The 27257-nt window shown below is 42.4% G+C and overlaps 1 protein-coding gene across 3 annotated transcripts in view; it reads left to right on the top strand.

Annotated features, from left to right (window-relative positions):
• CCDC148 (coiled-coil domain containing 148) overlaps positions 1 to 27257 on the top strand; it is a 141758-nt gene that overhangs the window by 16380 nt on the left and 98121 nt on the right. For 2 of the 3 annotated variants that reach the window (XM_075829310.1, XM_075829309.1), the window contains exons 2-3: positions 10792 to 10848; positions 16392 to 16513. In XM_075829310.1, the coding sequence (XP_075685425.1) occupies positions 10792 to 10848; positions 16392 to 16513 (179 nt within the window). Of the gene's footprint in view, positions 1 to 8403; positions 8470 to 10791; positions 10849 to 16391; positions 16514 to 27257 lie in introns of those variants that run through there. The other variant, XM_075829311.1, reaches the window with a different exon arrangement.

Genomic DNA, 27257 nt, shown 5'->3' with positions numbered 1-27257 from the left:
TCAACTATATTCATCTTTTCTGTCCATTTCTCATGTCGCTTTCGTTTCTTTGATCCACTGTTTTGGCTGTAACTCCAATCCAGGTTCTCTTCTAATCTTGTTTTCTTCTGCTGACTCTGTACTTGTGTTTACTGTTTCTCAACCCATCTTGTCCGACCATCCTCTCAAACTATGAATATATACCAGCAATCTAGGTGGTCGTTTTGTAGCCCAAGACTTAAAGGGAATGTGTCGCTAGAATATTTTTTTTTTCCGTTAAACAGTTAGTATATAAGTGATTACACATTGTTTTAATTTTTTTACAAGTCTGGAAATATTATAAATTAGATTCTAACTTATAACATTTCCATGTGCTGGTCACTAGAGGGAGCAATTCCCAAAATTGCAGCATTGGCAATGTGGTAAAGCAACGTCATTGCTTTATGCTGCAAATTTGGAGTAGACACACTCGCTCTAGTGTCCTCACACAATCCCCCCTCCTTTATCCTGGCTTAGTGCCAGGAGAAGGAGGGGGTTGATTCTTCAATCCTCCTACACTATGTGCCGCCATTTTCTGAGCAAATGCACAGTGTAGGAAGATTAGATACAGTGGTAATCAGACAGTATAACACGAACATACACGAACATAATACACACATCACATACACAAACATAACTTACCTGCTCCTGCCGCCGCTGTCGCCTCCGCTCCTATACCTTGCGTCTGCGCTGCCTTGAACATATGGCCGTAAGCTGCGACCGGAAGTCGTCGTCTTACTGTCCGGCCGCGGCTTCCGGTCCACATGAAAATGGCGCCGGACGTCGCTCTACCATAGCCCTTTCTTTTGGTCTGTGTGGGAGCAGCGCATGCGCCGTTCCCACACAGACGGCGTAAGCTATAGTGAATGGAACGGCTCCCGTTCGCATTCTCTATGGGGGTGTATGCGCCGTATTCCATCTAAAAAAAAAATGGCAGCCCCCATAGAGAAGTAAAAGTAAGAAAAAAGTAAAAAGTACAACACAAGAACACAAATAAATAAAATGTATTTTAATATCAAACTAAAAGCAAGATTATATTAAAAAAAATAAAAAAAATTTGACACCTTCCCTTTAAGGGTCTTCCTCAGCGAAGCCCAGTACTTCATTGCAGGGATCCCTGGGGAAAATCGGAGAACCCATTAGACTTCTTGTTTTGTCCAACATTAATCTAGACATAGACTTGAGATTTGCGTGGGCAGACAGATGAATGAATGATTTATTGTGTGACTGTACCACAAACGTGCATAAAAAGATTGTCATGGATCAGGAAAAAAAAAGAAAAATCTATCTTTAGAATGCCGATCAGTCTTATTAAAAAATACATGTTATGGACAAAAAGTTTGACATCAAAATTTCTACAGAATATCTGCCATTAATCGTTTGTTTGCACACAAAAATTTGGACAATTAATGGTCAACAGGGGAAAAAACTGTTGAAATCAACATTTAGCTCAAGTCTATAGCCAGGTTTAATCAAATAAGTGACACACATACCATTTATGAAATTTTTACATGTGATAGACACGTTATGCTGACTGGAAAACCTCCACCAATCGCTCAAACGAAGGACCCACAGGTCTCCTTTGCATATCTGCAAAAATCCCCACCGATAACATATCCTGACATTTCAGTGACCCTCAACTTTAAAATACGCAGCGTATCCGACCTGGAACTCACAGGAAATACCGACCTAAAAACCGCACCAAATTGTGGTGCAGATTTTCAGGTGGAATCTCCACTGTGGAGACAGTGGTGGACTGACGGATTCAGTGATTAGCGAATGATACAGCTGCTCCTTATAGAGAATACAGAACAGCTCTATCTCCAAAAGTAAAACATTTTTTTGATAAAAACTAATTAAGGGCCTGTTCACATCACCGTTCATTTCCGTTCCGGGGTTCCGTCGGAGGGTTCTGTCGGGTGAACCCCGCAACGGAAAGTGAAACTGACAGCACTGCTTCCGTTTCAGTCACCATTGATCTCAATGGTGACGGAAACATCGCTAATGCTTTCCGTTTGTCACCATTCCGGCTGGTTTCCGGTTTTCCGACGGAATCAATAGCGTAGTCGACTGCGTTATTGATTCCGTCGGAAAACCGGAAACCAGACAGAATGGAGACGAACGGAAAGCATTAGCGATGTTTCCGTCACCATTGAGATCAATGGTGACTGAAACGGAAGCTGCGCTTTCAGTTTCACTTTCCGTTGCGGGGTTCACTCGACGGAACCCTCCGACGGAACCCCGGAACGGAAATGAACGGAGAAATAAGTATTTGATCCCTTTGGCAAACAAGACTTAATAATTGGTGGCAAAACCCTTGTTGGCAAGCACAGCATTCAGATGTTTTTTGTAGTTGATGATGAGGTTTGCACACATGTTAGATGGAATTTTGGCCCACTCCTCTTTGCAGATCATCTGTAAATCATTAAGATTTCGAGGCTGTCACTTGGCAACTCGGATCTTCAGCTCCCTCCATAAGTTTTCGATGGGATTAAGGTCTGGAGACTGGCTAGGCCACTCCATGACCTTAATGTGCTTCTTTTTGAGCCACTCCTTTGTTGCCTTGGCTGTATGTTTCGGGTCATTGTTGTGCTGGAAGACCCAGCCACGAGCCATTTTTAATGTCCTGGTGGAGGGAAGGAGGTTGTCACTCAGGATTTGACGGTACATGGCTCCATCCATTCTCCCATTGATGCGGTGAAGTAGTCCTGTGCCCTTAGCAGAGAAACACCCCCAAAACATAATGTTTCCACCTCCATGCTTGACAGTGGGGACGGTGTTCTTTGGGTCATAGGCAGCATTTCTCTTCCTCCAAACACGGCGAGTTGAGTTAATGCCAAAGAGCTCAATTTTAGTCTCATCTGACCACAGCACCTTCTCCCAATCACTCTCAGAATCATCTAGATGTTCATTTGCAAACTTCAGACGGGCCTGTACATGTGCCTTCTTGAGCAGGGGGACATTGCGGGCACTGCAGGATTTTAATCCATTACGGCGTAATGTGTTACCAATGGTTTTCTTGGTGACTGTGGTCCCAGCTGCCTTGAGATCATTAACAAGTTCCCCCAGTGTAGTTTTCGGCTGAGCTCTCACCGTCCTCAGGATCAAGGATACCCCACGAGGTGAGATCTTGCATGGAGCCCCAGATCGATGTCGATTGACAGTCATTTTGTATGTCTTCCATTTTCTTACTATTGCACCAACAGTTGTCTCCTTCTCACCCAGCGTCTTACTTATGGTTTTGTAGCCCATTCCAGCCTTGTGCAGGTCTATGATCTTGTCCCTGACATCCTTAGAAAGCTCTTTGGTCTTGCCCATGTTGTAGAGGTTAGAGTCAGACTGATTAATTGAGTCTGTGGACAGGAGTCTTTTATACAGGTGACCATGTAAGAGCTATCTTTAATGCAGGCACCAAGTTGATTTGGAGCGTGTAACTGGTCTGGAGGAGGCCGAACTCTTAATGGTTGGTCGGGGATCAAATACTTATTTCTCTGTGCACAATGCAAATAAATAATATATAATTTTGAGTATGTGATTTTCTCTTTTTTTTTTAATATATATAATCTATCTCTCACTGGTAAAATTAACCTAGCCTAAAAATTCTAGACTCTTCATGTCTTTGACAGTGGGCAAACTTACAAAATCAGCAAGGGATCAAATACTTATTTCCTCCACTGTAGTTACACTCAACACTAACTGACTAATCTACTTATTCTTAAAAAAAAAACCCTCAAAGGTGTGCACAGACTTTAATCAATGACAGCTTTGAACCAGAAATGGCATCACGTGAGCATCTCCATCTTGTATAAATGTAACATTTTGCTGACGTTTATTATTTGTTCACTTCACTCCATGTTCTGCACAATGTTACTTTTGGGAACTCGGTTTGCAGACAAAAAAAAAGTTGACTTCACATTAGGAGCTTTTCTATGGAATAACAATAGCATTGGAGCTCACCGGGTGCTTTGTGTGTTATGAACGACTCTCACATCCATCTATTAACTAATATCACATTGGAATTGAGCTGAAATCCCTTCGGTAGTTAGAAAACCCTAGAACGCCGCTCTCGGTCCATTACATGATCTGTTGAATTGGACGTATATGGTTTTATGGACGTTTTTTCGATTAATAGGCAATTAGTAGCAATGGCCGCCGCCGAATGCTAACAGTGAAAATGGATAACCTGTAATGGAAAATAAAATGAGAAAACTTGCAGACAATGGGTAACATAATAGTCTTCCTGGTGTTAAATGGTGACATGTCGACAATCCAGAGACTATTGTGTTCAGTCAAAAGAACACCCGAGGTATGCTGGAAGTATAATGCCCACCATTGTTCAAACACTTTCAACATCATTCATCATTTTTGTACAGAACACCCGATCCTCTTGTCTGGAGAGCAAATATACCATTTTATGTTTGTCACAGGACAGAAGAAGATTTTGAAACTACAAACCCTCCTGATCAAATATCAAAACATTACAGCTCATTTTCGAGTATTGTCTAGATCAGCCTCTCCCACTAATGCAGCTTTTATCGGTGGCTGTCTATTCCTACGAGGGAGATTTACTAATCAAAATTTACTAATCAAAATTTATTGTGTGGTTTAAACATTTTTATACCTGCGGAGAAAATTTAGCAAATCGTCTAAAAAAGTGCATCCCTTAAGGCTACATGCACACGTTGCATATTTTGCTGCGGAAAATACGCAGCAAAACAGCAGGAAACCGCAAGAAAATCGCAGGAAAAACGCACTGATGGTATTGATGCGTATTTCTGTAGAGCTACAGGGATAGAATTCGCAAGTGGAATCGCGAGATAAATTGACTTGCCGCAGTTTTGAAAATTCACATTTTCGTTTAACGTCCCGAAAAAACCTGCAGCGTGGACATGAGCTTATCTGGAATCTCATTGTCTATGCGGGTACTGTATTATGCGCGCCAAAACGGCACGTAATACGCTTCATGTTGCATTATCCCTAGAGAAGTCATATCATTTGCTAAATTTCTTAAAAATTTTCACTGTTTTTGGGCAAAAATATTGATATTAATGCATTCCAGCCATAGAGTGGCTTAAGCAAGAGAATCATGTCTAACATGACAACAAATGGTGCCAAATATTTTATGCCACATGTGCAATATTAATACATTTGGCAATCCGCAACATTTTTACCGACCCTATTGACAAATTTCCCCCTTAGCAAATCTGCACTGTGTGAACAAGGCCTTAAAGAACATTTCATGTTGGGTTTGGCAGTAGATGACGTGGGTCCTCCTCATGCTGGAGAAATACAGGAGGACTTTAATACTAGGTTAAGTTCTATGAGAGGTTAGATTTATACATTATACATTTCAGCTTTATGTATATCAGCGTTCTTCAATCCATGTCGAAACTACAAGTCACAGCATGCGATCACAGTCTGCAACATTCAAGGCATGCTGGGACCTGTAGTTTCCTAACATCTGGAAATCCACAGACTGCAGAGAATTACTGTACAGAATAATAACATGAGATTGTAAAACAAAGACGTCTGCAAGCAGTAACACTACTCATTACTGGTGCCTGTTTATACATGAAGTGTCAGTCGCTCAAGTGTTATTATTTACGGACCACAAATTGTGGACCATAAATACTTGGAATTAATCCATGCAGGACCAGACATTGGTCTAGGTCAGGGGTCTTCAGGAGCAGCTGGAGAGTACAGGTCGTATATGCCGTATCCTGAGAAATTTCTGCAAGTGTTATTTCGGATCTGCATGAAAACCCATAATTGTGAGTAAACTTTCATAATAAAACCTACTTTCATCGGAGTGGTAGAAATGTAAAGGCACGTTCAGACATGGCGGAATTTTTCCGCTGCAAATGTTGGTGTAGATTTGGGGCAATTACGCAACAAATCTGCACTAACATTTGCATATTTGACAGGTGATTCAGACGTTGCAGAAAACACAGCGGACTTGCCACAGATTTCAGTTTTTGCATTGCAAAGGCTGAAATCCGCAGTGAAATTCCGCTTCTCCGCAACAGACAGTGCATGCTGCTGAGAGAAAATTCCGCACCGCAGCCTCTGGTCCGCAGCGGAGTTTTCTGCAACGTCTGAACTAACTTGACTAAAAATGTATTGAAACAAATGTAAAAAACGACCGCTGGAGAATTCCACCACGTCTGAACATGCCCTAAATGCTAAGTTATTTTATAAAAGCAACATTGCACTGGCACCACGATACCTGTCTGGATGGAAGTGGAGGGCATTTCCTCATACATATATACAGCATAATTCCATTACTCCCGCTCCTGATGGTGCAACACAACAATAGCGGAGTAAATCTCCCCCAATATGTCCCCTGTTCACACAGAGTTTTTTGTCACGTTTTTTGCCTCTCATTGTTTTCAATGGCAGGTGGAGCAGAAAAAAATGCTTGCGGGAAAAAGAAGCGGCATGCCCTATCTTGAGTCGTTTTCCGCCTCAAAAACCCTATTGAAATCAATGGGAGAAGGAAAAAACACTGCGAACGGCCTATGCATCTTTTGACGAGTTTTATGTAAAAAAGAAACCCTCGCGGTTTTCCACTTTGCCTATTGAAGAAATAAATTTGAAAAAAGCACGTAAAAAAAGGCGTCAAAAATCGCGGCAAAACACGCATGTGGTGGAAAACCACTTAAAAAAAACCAGAGCTGATTTTTCCAGGCAGAATTTTCTACCTGCAAAAAACTCTGTGTGAACATAGACATAATACCAAGAAATTTGCACCAATTTATCGTGCCACATAAATGTAGCGCACACCGTGAACTTTTTTGGCAGATTGCAGGATTCAGCGTGAATGGCGCAGACTGCAATAAATAAAAAATGAATGCAGTATGTTACATTTGGCGCAACTTACTTGGCATGTTAAATACTTTTCTCTTCCTCACGCCATCTCATGGCTGGCGTAGTTTACATCAATTATTTATGGCACAAATTACGCATTATGAAAATATTTTGCGCATTTTATGACTCTTCTTAGTCACACCCCTTTTTCTAGATACTGTACTTTTAAAAACTGTTGCAGTAGGAGCAAGAAGTGTCTGAGGGCTCATGTGCTCTACTGTACCGCCATATGTCGCCCATTCCATACCAATACGACAGAATAAATCGGGGCTTGCTCTATGACACTGTATGTACAGAGGTAGCATTGCTTCTAGGGGAGAATATCTCTGAAGACATGGAGTACAATGAAGCCTTCATGCCAGCGCACAGAGACTAGATCACTGTATATCCCTACTAAAGGAGCCACTCAGGCTACTGTGTGCCTTTAGGCTACATGCACACCTTGCGGTATTTGGTGCGGAGAATCTGTGTCAAAACTGTAGGCAAATGCAGGTAATTCCGCAGATAAAATTCGTACCTAATATTGAATTTTTTTTTTTATTCGTTTTTAGGTGCGGTTTTTACATTTTGATGTGGAAAAAGGTGCGTTTTTCCGGTAGATTTTGGTGAGCTTTTTTAAAAACTAGTCAGATACAATTCGCAAGCGGAAACGCAAGATAAATTGACATGCTGCAAATTTTAAAATACACACCGCAGGTCAATTTACGTGGCGAAAAAAAATCTGCAACGTGTAGATTTTTTGAAATATTTTTTTGCAACGTGTAAATGATATTTATTGAAATCTCATTTACTTTGCTGGTACTGTATTAGGCCAAATGCACACGATGCGTATTATGTGCGGATTTGTGCATGTAGCCTTACACTGCGGATTTGCTCCACGAAAATACGCGTGGCAGATCTGCACATAATATGCATTGTGTGCATTTGGCCTAAAGCACATAATAAACGTGACACTCTATAAAACTTTGTTTAGTAAATCTCCACCTATAAACCTCAAAAATGGAGTAGTCCATATAAATAGCACGTCTAAAAAGAAGCTGCTCCATCTGTAAACTGGATTATAATCCTTATACGTTACTTTCTTCCTTTAACATTTCACTGTTTGAGTCTAATTGCTCAAAGAAAACTTGTTTCATTCAGGAGCCTGACAACCTGTCATAGATCACATTGCAAAAACTAGTAAAGTGAGTAAATAATAATAGAAAACACCAGGCATTTTAGGGGCTTTTTAGGACTAAATGTTTTGTGCTTCTCAACAATATAAAAGGCTGGTGTTCTGGTCCTGCTGTCACAGGGGAGACGAAATATAAATATGTTAAATAGGAAAAAAATTCTAAAAGCATTTTCCCTAAAAATAAGTGTCACTTGTTCTTAAAAAGTCTAGCAAGCTGTTTCTGGGAAACCTGAGTGACAACCACTATGAATAACATTACAGATCCCATAGGGGCTGTCACCCGCCTCGTAAATCTGCCTTGTTGTACAGAGATGGAATTATTACTACTTACTTATAATACTTATAGATTATGGACTGGCTGACCGGAGTCATAGAGACATGATGCTTAGAAGAGCACTACACTCGTTTTGGTAAGTGGGAGTCCCGGCAGTCAGTCGATCACCGATTATACATTTATGAAATATCCTACGATTTTGCCATAAAAATAAGTGGTAAGAAAATCCCTTTTACTAGACAGTTTTGCCATTCAGCATTCTCGGGGAGCTGAAGTTACAGTCTTATTACCAACTCCTCAGCTCCAGTGTCACTGTGACAACACTTCTTGTCCATGTTTTCATAGAGATGTTTCTGCCTAGTAAACTTCATCATAAAACATGGCAAATCTGGTGTAAAGTTAGTTTTGGTAATAGACTAGATAATAGTGTCACTCGGAAACCCTTTTTAAAGGGGTGTTACAATCCATATGATATGCCATACATGTTTAACAGATGCAGGTCCCAGCTCTGGGACTAGACCTACCTTGAGATCAAGGGTCTCACTAATCCATCCCCATCCTGGTTAGACGACCCCTGGTCGCCACATCCATGTGGGAAATCGGTGCAGAGGGGGTTGAAATTTCTAAAATAGCCGAGCTCACTGAGCTACGCTATTTCTGTAACTCTTGAGTCCTATAGATATTCCATAAATTTCCCAATATCCTATAAATAAGCCATAACTGTCATAGATGGGAATACCCCTTAAAGGTGTAATGCTCTGTTATCATCTCAGTGAAGAGCCTTGGTTGGGGGTCCTATCAGCTTTCCATCATTTTCAACAACAAGAATTGGGGTCCGTCAGTTGGTATTTCAATTCGCCATACAATGGACAGCGTCATGGTTTCCAGTATAAACATAACAGAAAGCCTAAAATATATCCAGAATGCACCACGTTGTTTGTAAATAGGCCCCAACTGTTTCCTCTGTACAAGGCCTGATTCACACGAGCATTGAATACATCCGTGTGACACGGACCTATGAAATTCAATGGGGCTATTCAGACATGTGTTTTTCACGCTATGTCTGCTGCGTGAGACTTACTATAGGTCCTATTTTTGTGCTTTTTGCGCACCCGCAGCCCATTGAAGTCAATGGATGCGTGAAAACAACGGACAGCACATGGCGTCATCCGTGTGCTGTCCGTGTTTTTCACACAACAGTTGCTAAAGAAATGATGAGAAAAAATAACACCTCCTTCAGTTTCTTTTGCTGACGTAAAAACCGCTGTACACGGATGCCACGCGGAACTGGAACACAAGAAAAATGCATCTTTTACGCGCGCAAAAGAGACACATTCATGTGAATTCAGCCTAAAAAGAGTACATTACTCATTACGACTACCTAACATTAATACATTTATTTTAGTTTAGTGCATGAACTGGAAATACTGCTATATTATGCCATTTAATTCTAGCTAAAAAATATTTTAAGGAAAGTTTATTTTAAAGCATAACCCCTCCCCCACTCTTCCAGCATCAATAGTGCTCAGAGTTTCTCATGCTAAGGCAGGTGTAGATGCATATTAGATGTAGTACAGCCAATTATTGTGTGTCTAACATGTGCTTTTGGGTCCTGTGCGTTCTGCAGATGAATATATTCCCTCTCCATGCCAGCTGAGTGGGTGGGCTCTTCTTTATATGATACAAGTTATGTGCTCAGCACTCTAAGCCAACTAGATACCTTCCCACTTCTGTTCCCTGTCCCCTCTCACAGCATGCAGTGTCACAGAGATACAGAGAGAAACTGCAGCTGCATCCCCCTCCGTCTCCCTGATTTACTCTATTACCCTACACAGATTTTTCAAGGACTGATGAGGTTTCTAAATCATTACAGAGAGTCTGCAGGCTGGGAAAGGGGGACTACGGGCTACTAGATGATAGGTGCAGTTGTACATACATAAATGAATGCAGCTTTGTTACCAAACACAGCCACATCCTCAGTGGTAGTCACCAATATCTGTTTGGAGACTGAATTCAGAAATCTTAATATTGAGCTAAGCCTAATGGAGGATTATACGGGAAAAATGGACTACTCCTTTAAAGCATTGCACGATTTACTATATTACGGCTGCTTTTACCAGTCAAACTAAAGACACACCGTTAATGTCTTCTCTCCTACAAATGATGACCACATAAATAAAAGTGATGAGCTCAGAGAATGTAAGGAGGCCAAGATAGACATCCCAAAAACTGTTAGCGACACAATTAATTTTACATCTTCAAAGCCGAGTGAATATATTCTATAGATAAAGACATGATTGTATAGATTATATCATATCATTTGGTTGGCTCTGCAGTTGTTTGATGTAATGAGACCATAGATGTGGGAGGACACCGTCTTTTGAAATGATGATGAGGAGTAGAGAATCACTCCCTGGTGTATGTTTTATTAATCTCAGCTTTTCATTCACTTACACAGACATGACTGGAAGAGACGCACGATCATTTGTAACAGCGAACAGGAGTAGAGACAATGGTATAGTATCATTTTTAAATTGTTTTCTTGCTGGTAATCTTGATATGAATAATTATTTTACACTGATTTATTCCCTTACAGTAATAGGATTCTCGGTTTCTTTGATATATGGATTGATTGTTTCTATCTATGCTTGAATATGTTATAGGGAATGTGTCATCAGAAAATGTTATATTGTTTGAATAAAGTTTTTATGTCAAACATTATTTTGTCAAGAATTTTTGGTATTTTTTTCTATGTCATTATCTATATTAAAAAATAAACCTAAAATCTTACTGTTTTCACCCTGGTCTTTCCTGTTCTGTAGAGATCACTTCTCAGCAGTCATCCCATTATCATCACAGGCAGGATTAGTGTATGTTCACACGCAGAGTCAAAGACGTCTCAAAATACGGAGCTGTTTTCAGGAGAAAGCAGCTCCTGATTTTCAGACGTTTTTTGTGCCACTCGCGATTTTCGCTGCGTTTTTCGCTGCGTTTTTTACGGCTGTTTTTGGAGCTTTTTTCACTAGTCTATGGAAAACGGCTCCAAAAACATCTCAAGAAGTGTCCTGCACTTCTTTTTCGTGGCCGTTTTTTTACGTGTAAAAAGACGCCGCGAAAAACGCTCTGTCGGAACAAAACGCTGTTTTCCCATTGAAATCAATGGGCAGATGTTTGGAGGCGTTATGCGTTTAAGGCCCGAAAAACAGCCGAAAATAGGCCGTGTGAACATACCCTTACACTGACAGGTAACACCTCTATATAAATAACACAGGGCCCACCATATATAATAGACTGACCCTTCCTGTTCTGTAGAGATCACTTCTCAGCAGTCATCTCATTATCATCACAGGCAGGATTACACTGACAGGTAATACCTATATATAGATAACACAGAATCGACCAATGACAATAAGTGATGGACACAGCCTTACTTAAATGACCGTCATGTAAGTGTGCACTCACACATAGCGTATTTGTATTTTTATGCTGCGGAAAGCTTCAATGTCTGCCTATAGATAAAATATTCTGCAACTCAGACAGATTTCTCTAGTTCTTGCGTTGCAGAATATTTGTCCCATAGGCAGACATTGTAAATGTTATCACAGTGTATGTTTACACTGTGGAAATACAAAACAGGTCACGTGTGACTGCACCCTAATACTAATTTTCCCCTGCAGTGGCCACAGCAGAGTTAAAGGCTGACTGTCTGCTGCGTCCCTCAGCAAAATTAGCTGTTTGCCGGGAGCCAGAGCCCCGTGGATCAGCTAAAGGGTTGTCTTTAACAAATCTGAGCATAGAAACTATCTCTGTATCAAAGAAACGTGTAGAAACTTGCAATGAGTGAGCTGTTAACGAGCAGCCTCCTGAATATGCTGGGCTCGGAGGATCCTCTGATCCCAACCAGTTAACCCATTGATTGCTGTGGTCCGTGACACCTGGTGATGCGATCGGAGGCGGGGGGAACCCTCTGCAGTCAGCCCTGTGGAACCTGGAAAGGACCCCAGGTCTGTCTGTACTATAAGCTTTTGTTAGGGCATGCTATTTATTGCTCTAACAGCAGCTTGTATCACAGTGACACAGAAGATAATGTATTAGCATACAAGACTAAGTTAATACATTATAAGTATAAAATAAAGTTGTAAATAAAGTAATCCTTTCATGGGATTAAAATAAATAAATAAAATGTAACAAAAAAAAAAGTGCCCAAAAAAAAATCATTATTTATCATAAAATGTATTTTATTGCCCATACATTACATGAAAACGAAAAACCTTCACATATTAGGGATCTACATGTCCGAAATAGCCTGAAGAATTAAGTAAACAGTTTATTTAGCGTAAACTGTGAAAGAACCAAAAAAAGAAACAAAACAAAAAAATTCCAGGAGACGCTTTTTTCCCATGTTTACGCTGCAAAATTAAATTTAATAAATGACACAGTAATTTATTTGTACACCAAACTGCGCAGGAAAAAAGAAATACATTTCCCCCGCATAAGACTTCATACACCTACGTCAATAAAAAATAAAAAAAAAGTCGTGGCTGATGAAAGGCAAAAATTTTATGATGTAGCTGGTCATTAAACTCTTTTCAGGCCTGGTTATTAAGGGGTTAAAACAGAAATTAATATTTACTTCGTTAGATGCCCTCCCTCCAGGGACATTTGTGCTTTCTGACTGAGAGCTAGCAATGTTTTTCAATATGTGAAGCCCGCACTTGTGGACATCTGTACCTGTCACCCGCTGGCAGTATCTGGCGTTGCTAAGCAATGGGCCAAACATATTTGGGCTGCTGCTTAGCAAATAGCACGGCCAGGAAATTATTCATTAGGCGATCTGAAGTAGGGCATTATTATATTATCTATAGAGCAAACAAGACTGCAAATGCAACTAAATACTTCCCTGGGAATTGTAGACGTTGTATTATAGAGAATACTCAAAGCTTTTATTATAGGGAAGACGTAGAACTGTTCATGTAAAACGTCTCAGCATTTGGAGTTTTTGGCCGAGTGAACCTGAATGCTATTGATTGATCGCTGCAGTTTATTGAAGTGCCCGTCCCTCAGGCTTGTAGCAAGATTAAAATGTGCAACAAGTATATAAAAATAACATCTTTTTTGTTTTTCTTTGAACACAATCCACCTTCCTCAGCCCACTTCCTTCAAATGGAGACTTGAAAGACCGTTGCTGCTTGCAGGCGAGGTTCAGAATGACGTTTTCTAATGATCTCTGGCACCTTGCAACCCCAGTGGTGTAAATTATGTTACTATCCAAGCAAATCATTAGTTTTTACAGTCAATATGTGCACAGAAAACTATTAGGCCAATATCTACACAGCAGTGAAAAATATTTTTAAAGGGCCACTCAAGCTTAAATAGTAGATGAAGAAGGTATTAAAGGGGTTGTCCACTACCCGATAACTGATGATCTATCCACCAGATAGGTCATCAGTATATAATCTGTGGGGGTCCGACACCCAGACCCGACACCGATCAGCTGCTCCGGTGGCCTCCGGGAACCGTATGTCATTGCACTGTACGGAGCCGGAAGCAGTTGGCTCCATACATTGCATAGCGGCCGTGCTAGAGAACTGCAGCTCTTCTCCTATTCACTTGAACAGTACTGCAGCTCGGCCGCTACTCCATGACAGGAGCCAACTGCTTCCGGCGTGGACGTCCGGTACCGGAACCACCGGACCAGCTGATCGGTGCGGGGTCCTGGTGTCGGACTCCCACAGGTCATACACTGATACACTATCCGGTGGATAGGTCATCAGTTGTCCGGTAGTGGACAACCCCTTTAATCATATTGTATACCACGTCATCGTGTCACATTAAGCCATAGATATAAAAAGTTCTGGACTTATATACTTCAATGAAAGCCTGACCAAACCCAAGGTACCTAAAACCCACCAACTAGCTTTATGCTTCCTACAGCTAGATCAAGTATCGACGCAATGTAGAGCAGTTATTGGTCATATTGTGCTAGCTGCCGGTACAGCAATAACTAGACATTGGAAAGATCTTGTCCCTTCTACGTTGGAAGTAAGTAGAATTGTAACTTACAATTATAAGATGGAAGAATTGCTAGTAACCCGTAACCATAAAATTCCCACATTTTATGCCCGAGGGGCTATGTGATCCCCACTGGTTTCATAATTTCTAAGAGGTACACAACATTTGCTTATATCTAAGACAACCCCCCCCCCCCCCACACACACACACGCCCCTGATGTCTTGGTGGATTGCTCTCGTCTCCTCATACATGCATATCAATTATGATATGTTATAGATCCCTACCCTACTGCAACCTGAACATTGTTAATTCCTATAAAAATAATATGGGACTATCTTTTTGGACCTCTTTTTTTTTTTTTTTTATCTCCTTTTTTGCAAAATGTAATGATTAAAATTTACATTATTTAATGTACCAGCCTTTGAGTTGGTGGATGATTATATGTACGCAACTGTTTGTAAAAACCACAAAATTGTTAATAAACAATTGTAAAATGTCTTTACCAGCTTAGCTGAGCCTCTGTAATGTAGAGGGTTAGGCCCTGTTCACACTGCGTTTGTAGTATATGTTTGTATGCGCTGGAAATGCTCTCGGTGAATATAGAAGATTGTATCCACAGGCCCACATTCACCCAACAGACGTCAAAAGAGTGCCCTTTTGACCTTTGCCGAAGCGGTATACATTGGGGATACAGTTTTCTTGCTGTATGGAATAGTGCAGCAGACTGCGCTCATCCATATAGAGGCATCCAGTAAAAAAATGTGTACTGCTCGGTACCCATTTTTTTTAATTATGGGAGTCTATGTATGACGGATGCTGCTCTGCATTTTTATACAGTGGCATCAATCATGGGTATACGTCAGAGGTTTTCCGCAATAAATCTTCCTAACGAAAACCTCCTCTGACAGAATCTGCAAACTTAGTCTTAGGCCTAATTCACACGAGCGTATTTCACGTCCGTGTTACGCGCGTGAAAATAACGCACGTCACACGGACCTATGCAAGTCAATGGGGCCATTCAGACATTCTGTGTTTTTCACGCAGCGTGTGTCCGCTGCGTGAAACTTACTGCATGTCCTATACTTGTGAGTTTTTTGCGCATCTCGCACCCATTGAAGTCAATGGGTGCGTGAAAATCACGGACAGCACACGAACGCCCATCCGTGTTCTGTGCTTGATTCACGCAACAGTTGCTAAAGAAATGATTTTGAAAAAGAAAAACACCTCCTTCAGTTTATTTTGCTGACGTGAAACGCGTGACATACTGATGACATACTCGCGTAAAAAACGCAGACATGCATCGTACACCGATGTCACACGGAACTGCAATGCAGGAAAAACGCTGCGTTTTTTTACGTGCGCAAAACGGACACGTTCGTGTGAATAAGACCTTAGTAAGGTTTTTCCCTACATCAGATTAATATACATTGCCTGGTGTAAATATGACACTTCTCAGAATGCAACTCACTAGAGCAAGCTTTGTGCAGACACTGAGCCTGCCAGGAATGTTGGGAGATTTCAGCGCTGAAGCTTGAATGCACAATTGTGAATGCAGCTCTGCACTGTAACACAAACTGTAACTCTAGATCGGTACAGAGTAAGTAATGCAGTGGACATACACTTTATCATTGCATGACTTATCTTGTACTGATTTTAGATTTCAAATTCTCTTGTAGCCCAGAGCTGCATTCACAATTCTGCTAGTTGCTACTCGAATCAGTTGACAGACACACCCCTAACAGCTTAAAATAGGACCCAGCCCAGAGCTATACTACAGGATACTCAGGATCAATACGAAATAATTAATTGAATAAATTTGCGAAGTTACTCAACTTTTTATGTAGATTATAGTAACATGTAAATGGTAAAATGGTACTGAAGCATGGACCTGTACTCCAGTTTTTTCTGCAGGAGCTTTCCTAAATATCTTGTACTGTGTTTCAGTGCTTTCCTGACCATGTATACATTCAACAGTGTGTACAGTACTTTAAGCTCAAATACTGCAAGTTTCAATTTTTGTATTTCTGTTCATATCTTCGGACCAGGAGATTTAGTGGTTCGCATGAAGAATGGATTCGGCAGCTCAAAATACAAACCTGTTGACTACCAACAACTGCATTCATTAACCGAAGCCAAAAAATTAGCATCCTCAAGCATCCAATTAAAGGTACTGTTAGAGTGTATCTATAATTTGTTTTATTTTACAAAATACAATATAATTTAAAAGGGTTTTCCAGTCATAAAAAAATTGATGGCCTATCCTCAGGATAGGCTATCAATACCTGATGGGGGAGGTCAGACTCCCGACAACCCACCAATCAGCTGTTTTGAAGGGGTCACGGCGCTCATATGAGCGTTGCTTCTCCTTCATTCCGGTCACTGCTCGTACTGTGAATAGCTAACACATTTGTACCCGCGGTTCACAGTATTACAGCCTTCTCCCATTGAAGTAAATTGGAGAAAGCTGTCAGACTGTCAACCACCACTACAAGTGTGTCGTCGATTCACAGTATGAGCAGTGAGAGTATTGAAGGGGAAGCAGAGCTCGTACGAGCATTGCGGCCCCTTCAAAACCGCTGATCGGTGGGGGTGCCGGGAGTCAGACAGCCACTGATCAGGTATTAATGGCTTATCCTGAGGATAGGCAAGCAACTTCTTAGTACTGGAAAACCCCTTTAAGGCTTTGTCCTCACTTCTGTTGTTTTGCATCATTCTCTTTTACAGCCAGAAAAGCGATTTTATCCAGTAGAAAACAAAATGAGTCCAGTGGGCGGGCCTACTCACAGTTATTGCTGGCTCTGTATACATGCTAAACAGGAAGGCTGTCAATCACTGAGTAGGCCCGCCCACTGGACTCATAAACCCACAGTGAGCAGAGATTTTATTCGATAAATTACAAGTGATACAAAATGTATGCCCACATATCAATCTGCTCAGGTCCTCCTGCTCTATGACATACTTACAGCATGATTTCTGGGGACAGGTTCTCTTCAAGTTAGGTGAGAAAACGTGCCAATGGATGCTCCTTCAAAAAAGCACACTCTCCAAATAAATTGAGCACATCCACAGCACAGCTGATCGAGACGTTCAATTAGTATAAATGTAGATAAAATAGACTTAAAATAGACTTGTCCCTTTAAATGGGAATGTGTCGCCAAATATTTATTTTTTTAAGTTACTTATTTTTATTATATTATTTAAGTTTGTTTGCTGTATTTTTTTTTCTTGTGGAAAGTATTAAAAATTAAGTAATAATTTGACATGTTTTCCTAAGTTGGCCACCAGAGGGAGCACTTCCCAGAATTACAGCAAGGTGAATCAGGCAAAGCAGCCTGACTTACAGCTGCTGTAAATGTGGGAGGGAGACTCACCCCCCTCCCTATTTTTGTCTTCAAGCCAGGAAAAGGTGTCTTCTAGTTGCTAAGCAGTGTCCAGCTCCCACTTTAGGAGTGTTTTTGGCAGAAGCTACAGGACACACCAAAAGGCTAAGAATGATGAAAGTCAAGAGGGAAGACCCTGTGGTGAATGACTTTTCAGTTGACAGGTTCACACGGCGTGTATTTGACTCGGATTTTGACGCAATTTACATGCCCAAAAACTTGTAAAACGCTTGATTAAGCTTCCCATTTACAGCAATGGAAAAGTGCGCAGTTAGTACATACAACACAATTTTTTACGCAAGCGCTTTTACAAACCGCGTTGTGGAAATACAGAAGCGTCTTGTCAATTCTTTGGCACGTAAGGCGCGCCAAATGTTCCCATAGTCAATGGGACTCCTAATTACGCGCCAAAAAGCGTGCAAGAAGCACGCACAAATTGTGTAAACAGCCCCTTGAAAGACGCGTCAAAAAACACTTGATTCAGCTACCCATTTACATCAATGGGAAAGCGTGCCGTTAGTACATACAGCACTGTGGAAAAATAGAAGCGTCTTGTCAATTCTTTGGCAAGTAAGCCGCGCCAAATGTTCCCATAGTCAATGGGACTCCTAATTATGCAAAATGCGTCAAAAACAAGTGAAAAACATGAAAAAAAACTCCTGCATTTTAAAAGGCGCTTCACAAGAAACGCTAGTGTATTTTACACGTCCACTCGTCAGGTTTTTTTTTGAGCGGCGTGTGAACATTCCCTGGGGGAGTTATTTTTCATTGGCCTGTAGTTTCTGTTGCGGTGCAGGGAAGAAAACAGAAGTCGCTGTAGGTGAGAAGATTTTTATTTCGATGATCTCAGTTTTAAAAAAAATAAATAAAATGGTTAACGAAGGTTGTGCAGGGGAGTTTTTATTGAAATAAAAAAATATTTTCTTAGGGTGTATTCAAACAGTGCGGTTTTGCTGCGTTTTCACCACGCAGCCGAAAACCGCATCGAAAAAATTGTGCTAAAAACGCATGCACTATTCGATGTGGTTTTCGGCCGCACGGGAAAGAGTGCAGTTTTGCAGCGTGTCTGAATACACCCTTAGGTCCTGTTCACACAGAGCGTTTTGCAGGTATAAAAAAAATGTGCCTCAATTCCTTCCGGAATTTTGAAGCCGATTTTAAACTGACTGCACTTTTTTTCCTACAGTTTTTGTCCGTGGCCATTGAAGCTAATGCAAGAACCATGGGGAAAAACGCCATAGAAAATGCCTCTGAAAATATTTCAATGGGAGGTTAAGGCGGAAGCCACAAGAAAGGTAACGCCACTGTTTTTTTTCCCCCCGTGAGCGATCAAAAGCCACCTGGGAAAAAAACGCCTCTGCCTCCAATTGAAATCAATGCGGGGAGATTTTGGAGGTTTTATGACGCTGATTCTGATGGGATTTCCGCATCAAAATCAGCGCCAGCAAGCTCTGTGTGGACAGGGAGTTATATCTCTGTTTTTTAATACTTTATTACCACCTCAGTAATGGCAGTTGTCTGTTTGACGACGTCCATTACTAAGGCGGGGCTTAGTGTTAGCCAGTAAAAAGGCTAGTAGTAACCCCGCATTATTACCCGGGACCCACCGCCACCAGGGGTATGGGGAAGAGCCGGTATGATCCAGTACCCAACCATCTGTAGTGATGGCCGGGAACTGGGGCAGCCGCAGGCTTGTATCATTAGGCTGGGAAGGAGCAAAAATGTGGCCCTTCCCACCCCGGTAATGCTAGCCTACTGCTGCTTTAAACCCCATGTCGTTTTTGTCGTTAAGAGACACATAGACAGATTAAATAAAACATGGCAGCCCCCAGTGAATTAAAAATGGGTTAATAAAAGAAAAACATTTTATGTGAAAAAAATAAATAAAGTACATATAACATTTTAGTAAATAAAAACACAAATTAATAAAAAAAAAGAATTCATGACACCTTTCCTTTAAATAATTTAATGTAATCCTGGAAAACCAGGACTATCTGGTCTTCTTATCATGTTGTCCCCCATTGCTGTAATCTTGTCATTGAGCAGACCGTTACAGAGCGCATGTCCATGTGTCAATGTCACGAGCAGTCCTATGAGGTTTTGGCCCTGGGCTTCCTGCACAGATTTGTCATTTCCTCCACTTTAGCACAGCTCAGTGCACGCACCTCCTGTTTTGCAGAAATGGGAATATTTGCCCATTACTGTATCTAATCCTCAAACAGAGATTATACCAAATACGCATAAAACCAGCAGTATAGAGAGCCAGCTACAATGTACTTCTATAGGAATGGGTTAAATCTAATCATTAGAAGAAGGAGGACATGCTAGAAATACACTGCAGGTTTATTTTTTGCAAAGTGGACATAGTTAATAGGGGTTCATAGGGGTTATAATTTGTCTTATGTCATTCATTATAAATAATTGGTGGATTAATATATTCAACCTCTAGTATAAATGCTGCACACTGTATCATTATTCTACAACATAACCATTTAAACAAATAAAGGAAAAAGCAGCTCTGTGGATATTAGTGTAGCCGAGTGACCTTCAACAAACATTGCACCTTGTACTGCACCCCGTGGATCCAAAGCTGCGCTCTCTCCACACATAAGTGCAAGGGAATGGAGGTATTCTAGGATGAATGTAATGGCTTACGTCCAGTAAATGGCCCCTGAAGTGCCAGTCAGTGGAAAGGTAAGGCCACGCGGTGCGTCGTTGATGCGGTTTTGTTGCGGTCAACTGCATGCGTTTTTTTGTCTCTGTAAGGGTATGTGCACACACACTAATTACGTCCGTAATTGACAGACGTATTTCGGCCGCAAGTCCCGGACCGAACACAGTGCAGGGAGCCGGGGTCCTAGCATCATACTTATGTACGATGCTAGGAGTCCCTGCTTCGCTGCAGGACCACTGTCACGTACTGAAAACATGATTACAGTACGGGACAGTTGTCCGGCAGCGAGGCAGAGACTCCTAGCATCGTACATAAGTATGATGCTAGGAGCCTGGCTCCCTGCAGTGTGTTCGGTCCGGGACTTGCGGCCGAAATACGTCCGTCAATTACGGACGTAATTAGTGTGTGTGCACATACCCTAATGCTTACCAGAACAGAAGCTGCACGCTCCGCCCCATATCTAACTGAATTTTTTTGCAGGAATAAAAAATCTGCCTCAGAATTCCTTCAGAAATTTTGAAGCCGATTGTGAACAGCCTGTGCTTTTTTTTCCCCGTGTTTTTCGCCCGCGGCCATTGAAACTAATGCAAGGACCACGGGCAAAAAAGGCAATGAACAACTCTGTGTGAACTGACTGTCCTATCTCTAAGGGCCAGTTCATGCAAAGTCTTTTGGGCGCTGATTGTAACGCGGAAATCGCGTCGGAATCAGTGTCTAAAAAAACTGCCAAAATCTACCCCATTGATTTTAATGGGAGGCAGAGGCGTTTTTTTCCCGGGCGGCTTTTGGAGCGTTTTTCACTGTGTTTTTTGCCCGTGGTCCTTATCTTCAATGACTACGAGTAAAAAACACTGCAAAAAATTTTGGAAACAACGTAGGCAGTTCGAAATCTATCTAAAAATTCCTGACCCCCACAATAAGCTTTTTTGCCACAGAGAAGCATTGAAGTTGCCTGCAAGTCACGCTAATGCTGCGATTTTACCCCAAATCATGAGAGACCAAGGGCTTGTTCAGACGTGGCGGAATTGCTGTGGAATTCCGCAGAGGAAATCTGCAGCAGACTTTTTTTTTCCATTACTTTCTATGGCTTTTTAGGTAACTTAGTGCTGATGTTGCGGAAAATAGGCTGTGGTGCAGAATTTTCATTCCGCAGCATGCATGGCCGCCAGCGGAAAAGCAGTGGATTTTCACTACGGATTTCAGCCTTTGCAATGCAAACGTGTAATACGTGTAAATCCAATCCGTGTAATACGTGTAAATCCAATCCGTGTAATACGTCCGTGCAACGCGCGTGATTTTCACGCGCCTCGCACGGGCCTATGTTAGTCAATGGGGCCATTCAGACAGTCCATGTGTGACACGTGTGATGTGCGTGATTCGCGCAAAAGCAGTAAAAAGTATGAATGAAAACAGAAAAGCACCACGTGCTTTTCTGTTTACAAACATGCAAACAGTGTCAGGGCTGATTCAGACGAACGTACCGTTTTTGCGCACGCAAAAACCGCGGCGTTTTGCGTGCGCAAAAGGCACTTGACAGCTCCGTGTGCCCTGTTCATATGGATGCGCGGCTGCGTGCTTTTCGCGCAGCCGCCATCTTTATGACACTCCGTTTGGATGTTTGTAAACAGAAAAGCACGTGGTGCTTTTCTGTTTACATTCATTCTTTTACTGTTATTGCGCGAATAACGCTTGTCCCACAGAAGTGCTTCCGCGGGGCATGCGTGATTTTCACGCACCCATTGACTTCAATGGGTGCGTGATGCGCGAAAAACGCCGACACATAAAACATGTCGCGAGTTTTACGCAGCGGACTAACGCTGCGCAAAACTCACGGTCTGTCTGCACTGCCCCATAGACGTTCTCCAGGTCCGCGCGAGCCGCGTGAAAACCACGCGGCCGGCACGGACGCAAAACACGTTTGTCTGAATCCGCCCTTATAATGATGCCGGCTGCGCGAAAATCATGCAGCCACGCATCATACGGGGCTGTCACATGGAGCTGTTAAGTGCCTTTTGCGCGCGCAAAATGCCGCGTTTTTTGCGAGCGCAAAACGCACACGCTCGTGTAAATCCAGCCTTATCTTAAGGGCGGGTTCAGACGAACGTGTTTTGCGTCCGTGCCGGCCGCGTGGTTTTCACGCGGCTCGCACGGACTTAGAGAAGTTATGGGACAATGCAGACAGTCCGTGAGTTTTGCGCAGCGTTAGTCCGCTGCGTAAAACTCGCGACATGTTCTATGTGTCTGCGTTTTTCGCGCATCACGCACCCATTGAAGTCAATGGGTGCGTGAAAATCACGCATGCCCCGCGGAAGCACTTCTGTGGGACAAGCGTTAGGGTATGTGCACACACACTAATTACGTCCGTAATTGACGGACGTATTTCGGCCGCAAGTCCCGGACCGAACACAGTGCAGGGAGCCGGGGTCCTAGCATCATACTTATGTACGATGCTAGGAGTCCCTGCCTCTCCGTGGAACTACTGTCCCGTACTGAAAACATGATTACAGTACGGGACAGTTGTCCTGCAGAGAGGCAGGGACTCCTAGCATCGTACATAAGTATGATGCTAGGAGCCCGGCTCCCTGCACTGTGTTCGGTCCGGTACTTGCGGCCGAAATACGTCCGTCATTTACGGACGTAATTAGTGTGTGTGCACATACCCTTATTCGCGCAATAACAGTAAAAGAATGAATATAAACAGAAAAGCACCACGTGCTTTTCTGTTTACAAACATCGAAACGGAGTGTCATAAAGATGGCGGCTGCGCGAAAAGCACGCAGCCGCGCATCCATATGAACAGGTCACACGGAGCTGTCAAGTGCCTTTTGCACACGCAAAACGCCGCGGTTTTTGCGTGCGCAAAAACGGCACGTTCATCTGAATCAGCCTTTAGGGTGTATCCACATGTTACAGTCATATTGCATCGTGGCGATACACCCTAAAAAGACTTCTGACATGTCACGTGTCCTGTACTGCTGTTCATATTTGAAGTATTGTAGCAGAACATTTGCAGCAACATAAGGTTTTATTCTCACTAGTGTTTTCTTCTTTTGTGTTCTCATTAAAACAAAGCCGTGTGCAGGACCTGTGATTGCTTCACGGACGGCCGCGGACCGTCATCCCGGATCACGAACCGTGTACATATTGATTTCAATGAGTCCAGACAGCAAATGTGGCCCGTATAATGACATGTACTATGTTTTTGCGGTCCGGGCTCCTGGCCAATGCACAGACCATGGAAACCACATGGGCCCATAGAAATGAATGGCAAAAAACACGTTCGTGTGCATGAGGCCAAATATAATTATTCTCAAATCCGTTTGCTTCTCTTTAGGCCTCATGCACACGAACTGGTTTTTTGCCATTCATTTCTATGGGCCCATGCACACGATTGTGGTTTCCACAGTCTGTGCATTGGGCGGGTACATTGAAATCATTGATTTGTGGGCGGCCCGCGGATGACACTTCGCGGCCGTCCATGCCACAATCGCAGGCCGTGCACAAAACTACGGTCGTGTGCATGAGACCTTAGTATACTGTGAAATTCCTTTTAATCCAGAAAATCTGATAATCCGGCACATGTTTCAGCACAGAACTATAGCATAATGAAGCAGACCACTGGGCAGAGAGAACCAATTGGGAAATTCATCTGATTAACCCCTTAAAGGCTATGTAAACCTCTGAAGAATCTGCATATCAAACATATAGATTTTGTTGTGGATTTAGCAGCGGATTTACTGAAGGTTTCAGCCTGTGTATTGGAAACGCTGAAATCCGTGGTGAAAACGGCAGCTTCTCCACAACAGACTGAGCATGCTGCGGGTTTGTAAATGCACACCATGCCCTCCTTTCACTGCAGATTTTTTACCACTACATGCGGATGGAGTTTTGAAGACCCCATCCACTTGTATTGTGCTGTAAATTGCTGTGGATTTGCAATGCGGAATCCGCACCACAAATCTGCAGCAAATCCGCCACATCTGAACATGCTCTAAAACTCTTTACAACAGCTGGAACTCTGCCAGGAGAACCAGTACCTTCCAAGAGCCGTAGACCCCAAAAAAGTCAGATCAATTGGCTTTGTTCAGTTGCTACATTACCAGGAACCCCAAAATCAACTATATAAGGGAAGTTGGGAAACATGACGTGACAGGCCCTGTGTACTTTTAGGGATTGTTAGAGCCGGACGGTTTGAGTGCAGACTGCATACCGTGCATTCACCATGGTTGTATTACATCTCGCAGTCTGAAACATCCGGATGTCACAGAGATCACTGATCACAGTGAAAGTCATTCCTGCCTGTCCACATGAGCTTGTAGTATTTTGACTACATCTGATATATGGCCGTGGTTAAGCTGCCTTTGTGTATGGACAGATCTGGCTGTCAGCAGGGGGTCAGTGATGTTTTTGACAGATGCATTTTTGTGACTGCTCTGAAGTTACCTAATTGCATAGAATGGATTGCAGGAAAACTGTTCCCTGGATGCGTCCTTGTTGTCATATCAACCACGAATCCCAATCCTGCAAAATGAGTTACAATGGGTAGTATACAGTTAAATGTATGATACGCGATAGTGGATTTTTATATGTGAACTGTGTTTCAAAATAATAATTAGTTTAAAATGGTTGTCAGGTATGGGCAACCTTTTTTATATTGGGGGTTCCCCAAAACAAGCTGAGTTAAGGGGTTTCCATTGCTGGGATCTCCTGCGATCTGCTCATATAAATATGGAACCACTTGGTAACTGCTAGTGCAGGGAAAGCAAAGAAGGATAACCCCCATCAGCCTAGGGCCGGATTCACAAGAGCGTGTTCGGTCCATGATATACGGTCTGCATGTCTGCCGCATTTCCCGGACCGAACACACTGCAGGGAGCCGAGCTCCTACCGTCATAGTTATGTACGATGCCAGGAGTCCCTGCCTCACTGTGGGACAACTGTCCCGTACTGTAATCATGTTTTCAGTACGGGACAGTTTTCCGCAGCGAGGAAGGGACTCCTAGCATCATAGATAACAATGATGCTAGGATCCCGGCTCCCTGCAGTGTGTTCGGTCCGGGAAATGCGGCCAACATGCGAACCGTATATCACGGACCGAACACGCTCGTGTGAATCCGGCCTAAGGGTATGTTCACACGAGGTCATTACGTCCGTAATTGACGGACGTATTTCGGCCGCAAGTACCGGACCGAACACACTGCAGGGAGCCGGGCTCCTAACATCATAGTTATGTACGACGCTAGGAGTCCCTGCCTCGCTGCCGGACAACTGTCCCGTACTGTAATCATGTTTTCAGTACGAGACAGTTGTCCCGCAGCGAGGCAGGGACTCCTAGCGTCGTACATAACTATGATGCTAGGAGCCCGGCTCCCTGCACTGTGTTCGGTTCGGTACTTGCGGCCGAAATACGTCCGTCAATTACGGACGTAATGACCTAGTGTGAACATACCCTTAGGGATTGTGTTCTATGTCTGGTAAATGTTAAAATGAAAAATATACCCACCTCAGGGATTTAACTATTCTTCGGTCTTCCTTTATTGTCGTGTGTGATGACATGTCGTCCTCACTGATGACGTGTAATGTGACCGCGGTGGCCAGTCAGTATAGACCATACAACATTGCGCAAAGGAGGAAATTGAAGGGACTGGAGTGAAGCAGCGTTGCGAGAACAAAGAATTATAATTTTCTTTATTTTAACCTTTTTTACAGTCAGAGAACACAACTTGTATTTTCCCCCCAAAAAAGTGGTTGTCTAAAATAGACAACTGATTTAAAGAACATTTGAAATAAAATATCACCAGTAAGTCCTTGAGTTGTCCTTTTCTGTAAAGTTGTAAAAAAGTTTGTCTATTTCTTATAATTGTTTCTGACAACTTTGGGTCACAACCAATATTAATCCATTAGGCCAGGATCACACAGACACAGTTTTGATGTGGTTTTTGTGGTAGTTTTTGACTCAGTGTTTGGAGCCAATGCCAGAATTGGATCTAAGAGGAAGAAAAGTTATAAAGAAAAGATGATGCTTTTCTTTTGTGTCCACTTCTGTGTTTGGTTCAAAAAACAGCCAAAAACAGCATCAAAACTGAGTGTGTGATCCTGGCCTAACAGTTCAAAGGCCTTGTCACACTGCTTTCCAATCTTCTGCATGTCAAATCTGTACACTCATATATTACATATTGCCTAGTAGCGGTCAAACACAAAAATGATGGCAGTGTCGGATCAGATGTGTCAGATTTGTGGCGCGGATTCCGCACTGCAAATTTGCGTCAATTGCAGTATAATACATGTGGATGGGGTTTTCAAAACCCCTTTCACACGTAGCAGACAATTTCTGTGCAGAAATATGATCATGCTGCAGCACACTTATTATGTTGCAGAAAATATATGAATTTTCACAGCTGATTTCAACCTTCTAGAATATAAACCTTTCTCACACAGTGAACAAAAACCAAACCAAAAACAGGAATGGAACCTGAACAGAAGAAATATATAAAGGAAGGTCTTAAAGGGGCTCCTCTCCTGGGTTCAATTCCGGTTTTCGCTTGCAAAATGCATGCAAAATCTGCACTGTGTGAACAAGGCCATAGGATGAAATCGACAGTGAATTCACAGAACAATCCGCAGCAAAATCCACATGTAATAGGTCCGCTGCGTCTGAACTTACCCTTATGGTGCCTCACCGAGGAACCGTCTTCTCACCTATATGCTTTTCTTCTAGGAGAGAATATCTCCGTAATACGGCGTGCAGTGGAGCATACCTTTATATAATAACAGGGGCACATAGAGGTGTAGAACGGACCCATAGAATTCTATAGATGCCATATTATGGATGCTTAATACACAGATTCATGATACGC

Source organism: Rhinoderma darwinii, chromosome 6 (assembly GCF_050947455.1).
Source record: "Rhinoderma darwinii isolate aRhiDar2 chromosome 6, aRhiDar2.hap1, whole genome shotgun sequence".
Lineage (NCBI taxonomy): Eukaryota > Metazoa > Chordata > Amphibia > Anura > Rhinodermatidae > Rhinoderma > Rhinoderma darwinii.
The sequence above is the reverse complement of the archived record's forward strand: the minus strand, read 5'-3'. Positions and strand labels throughout refer to the sequence as shown.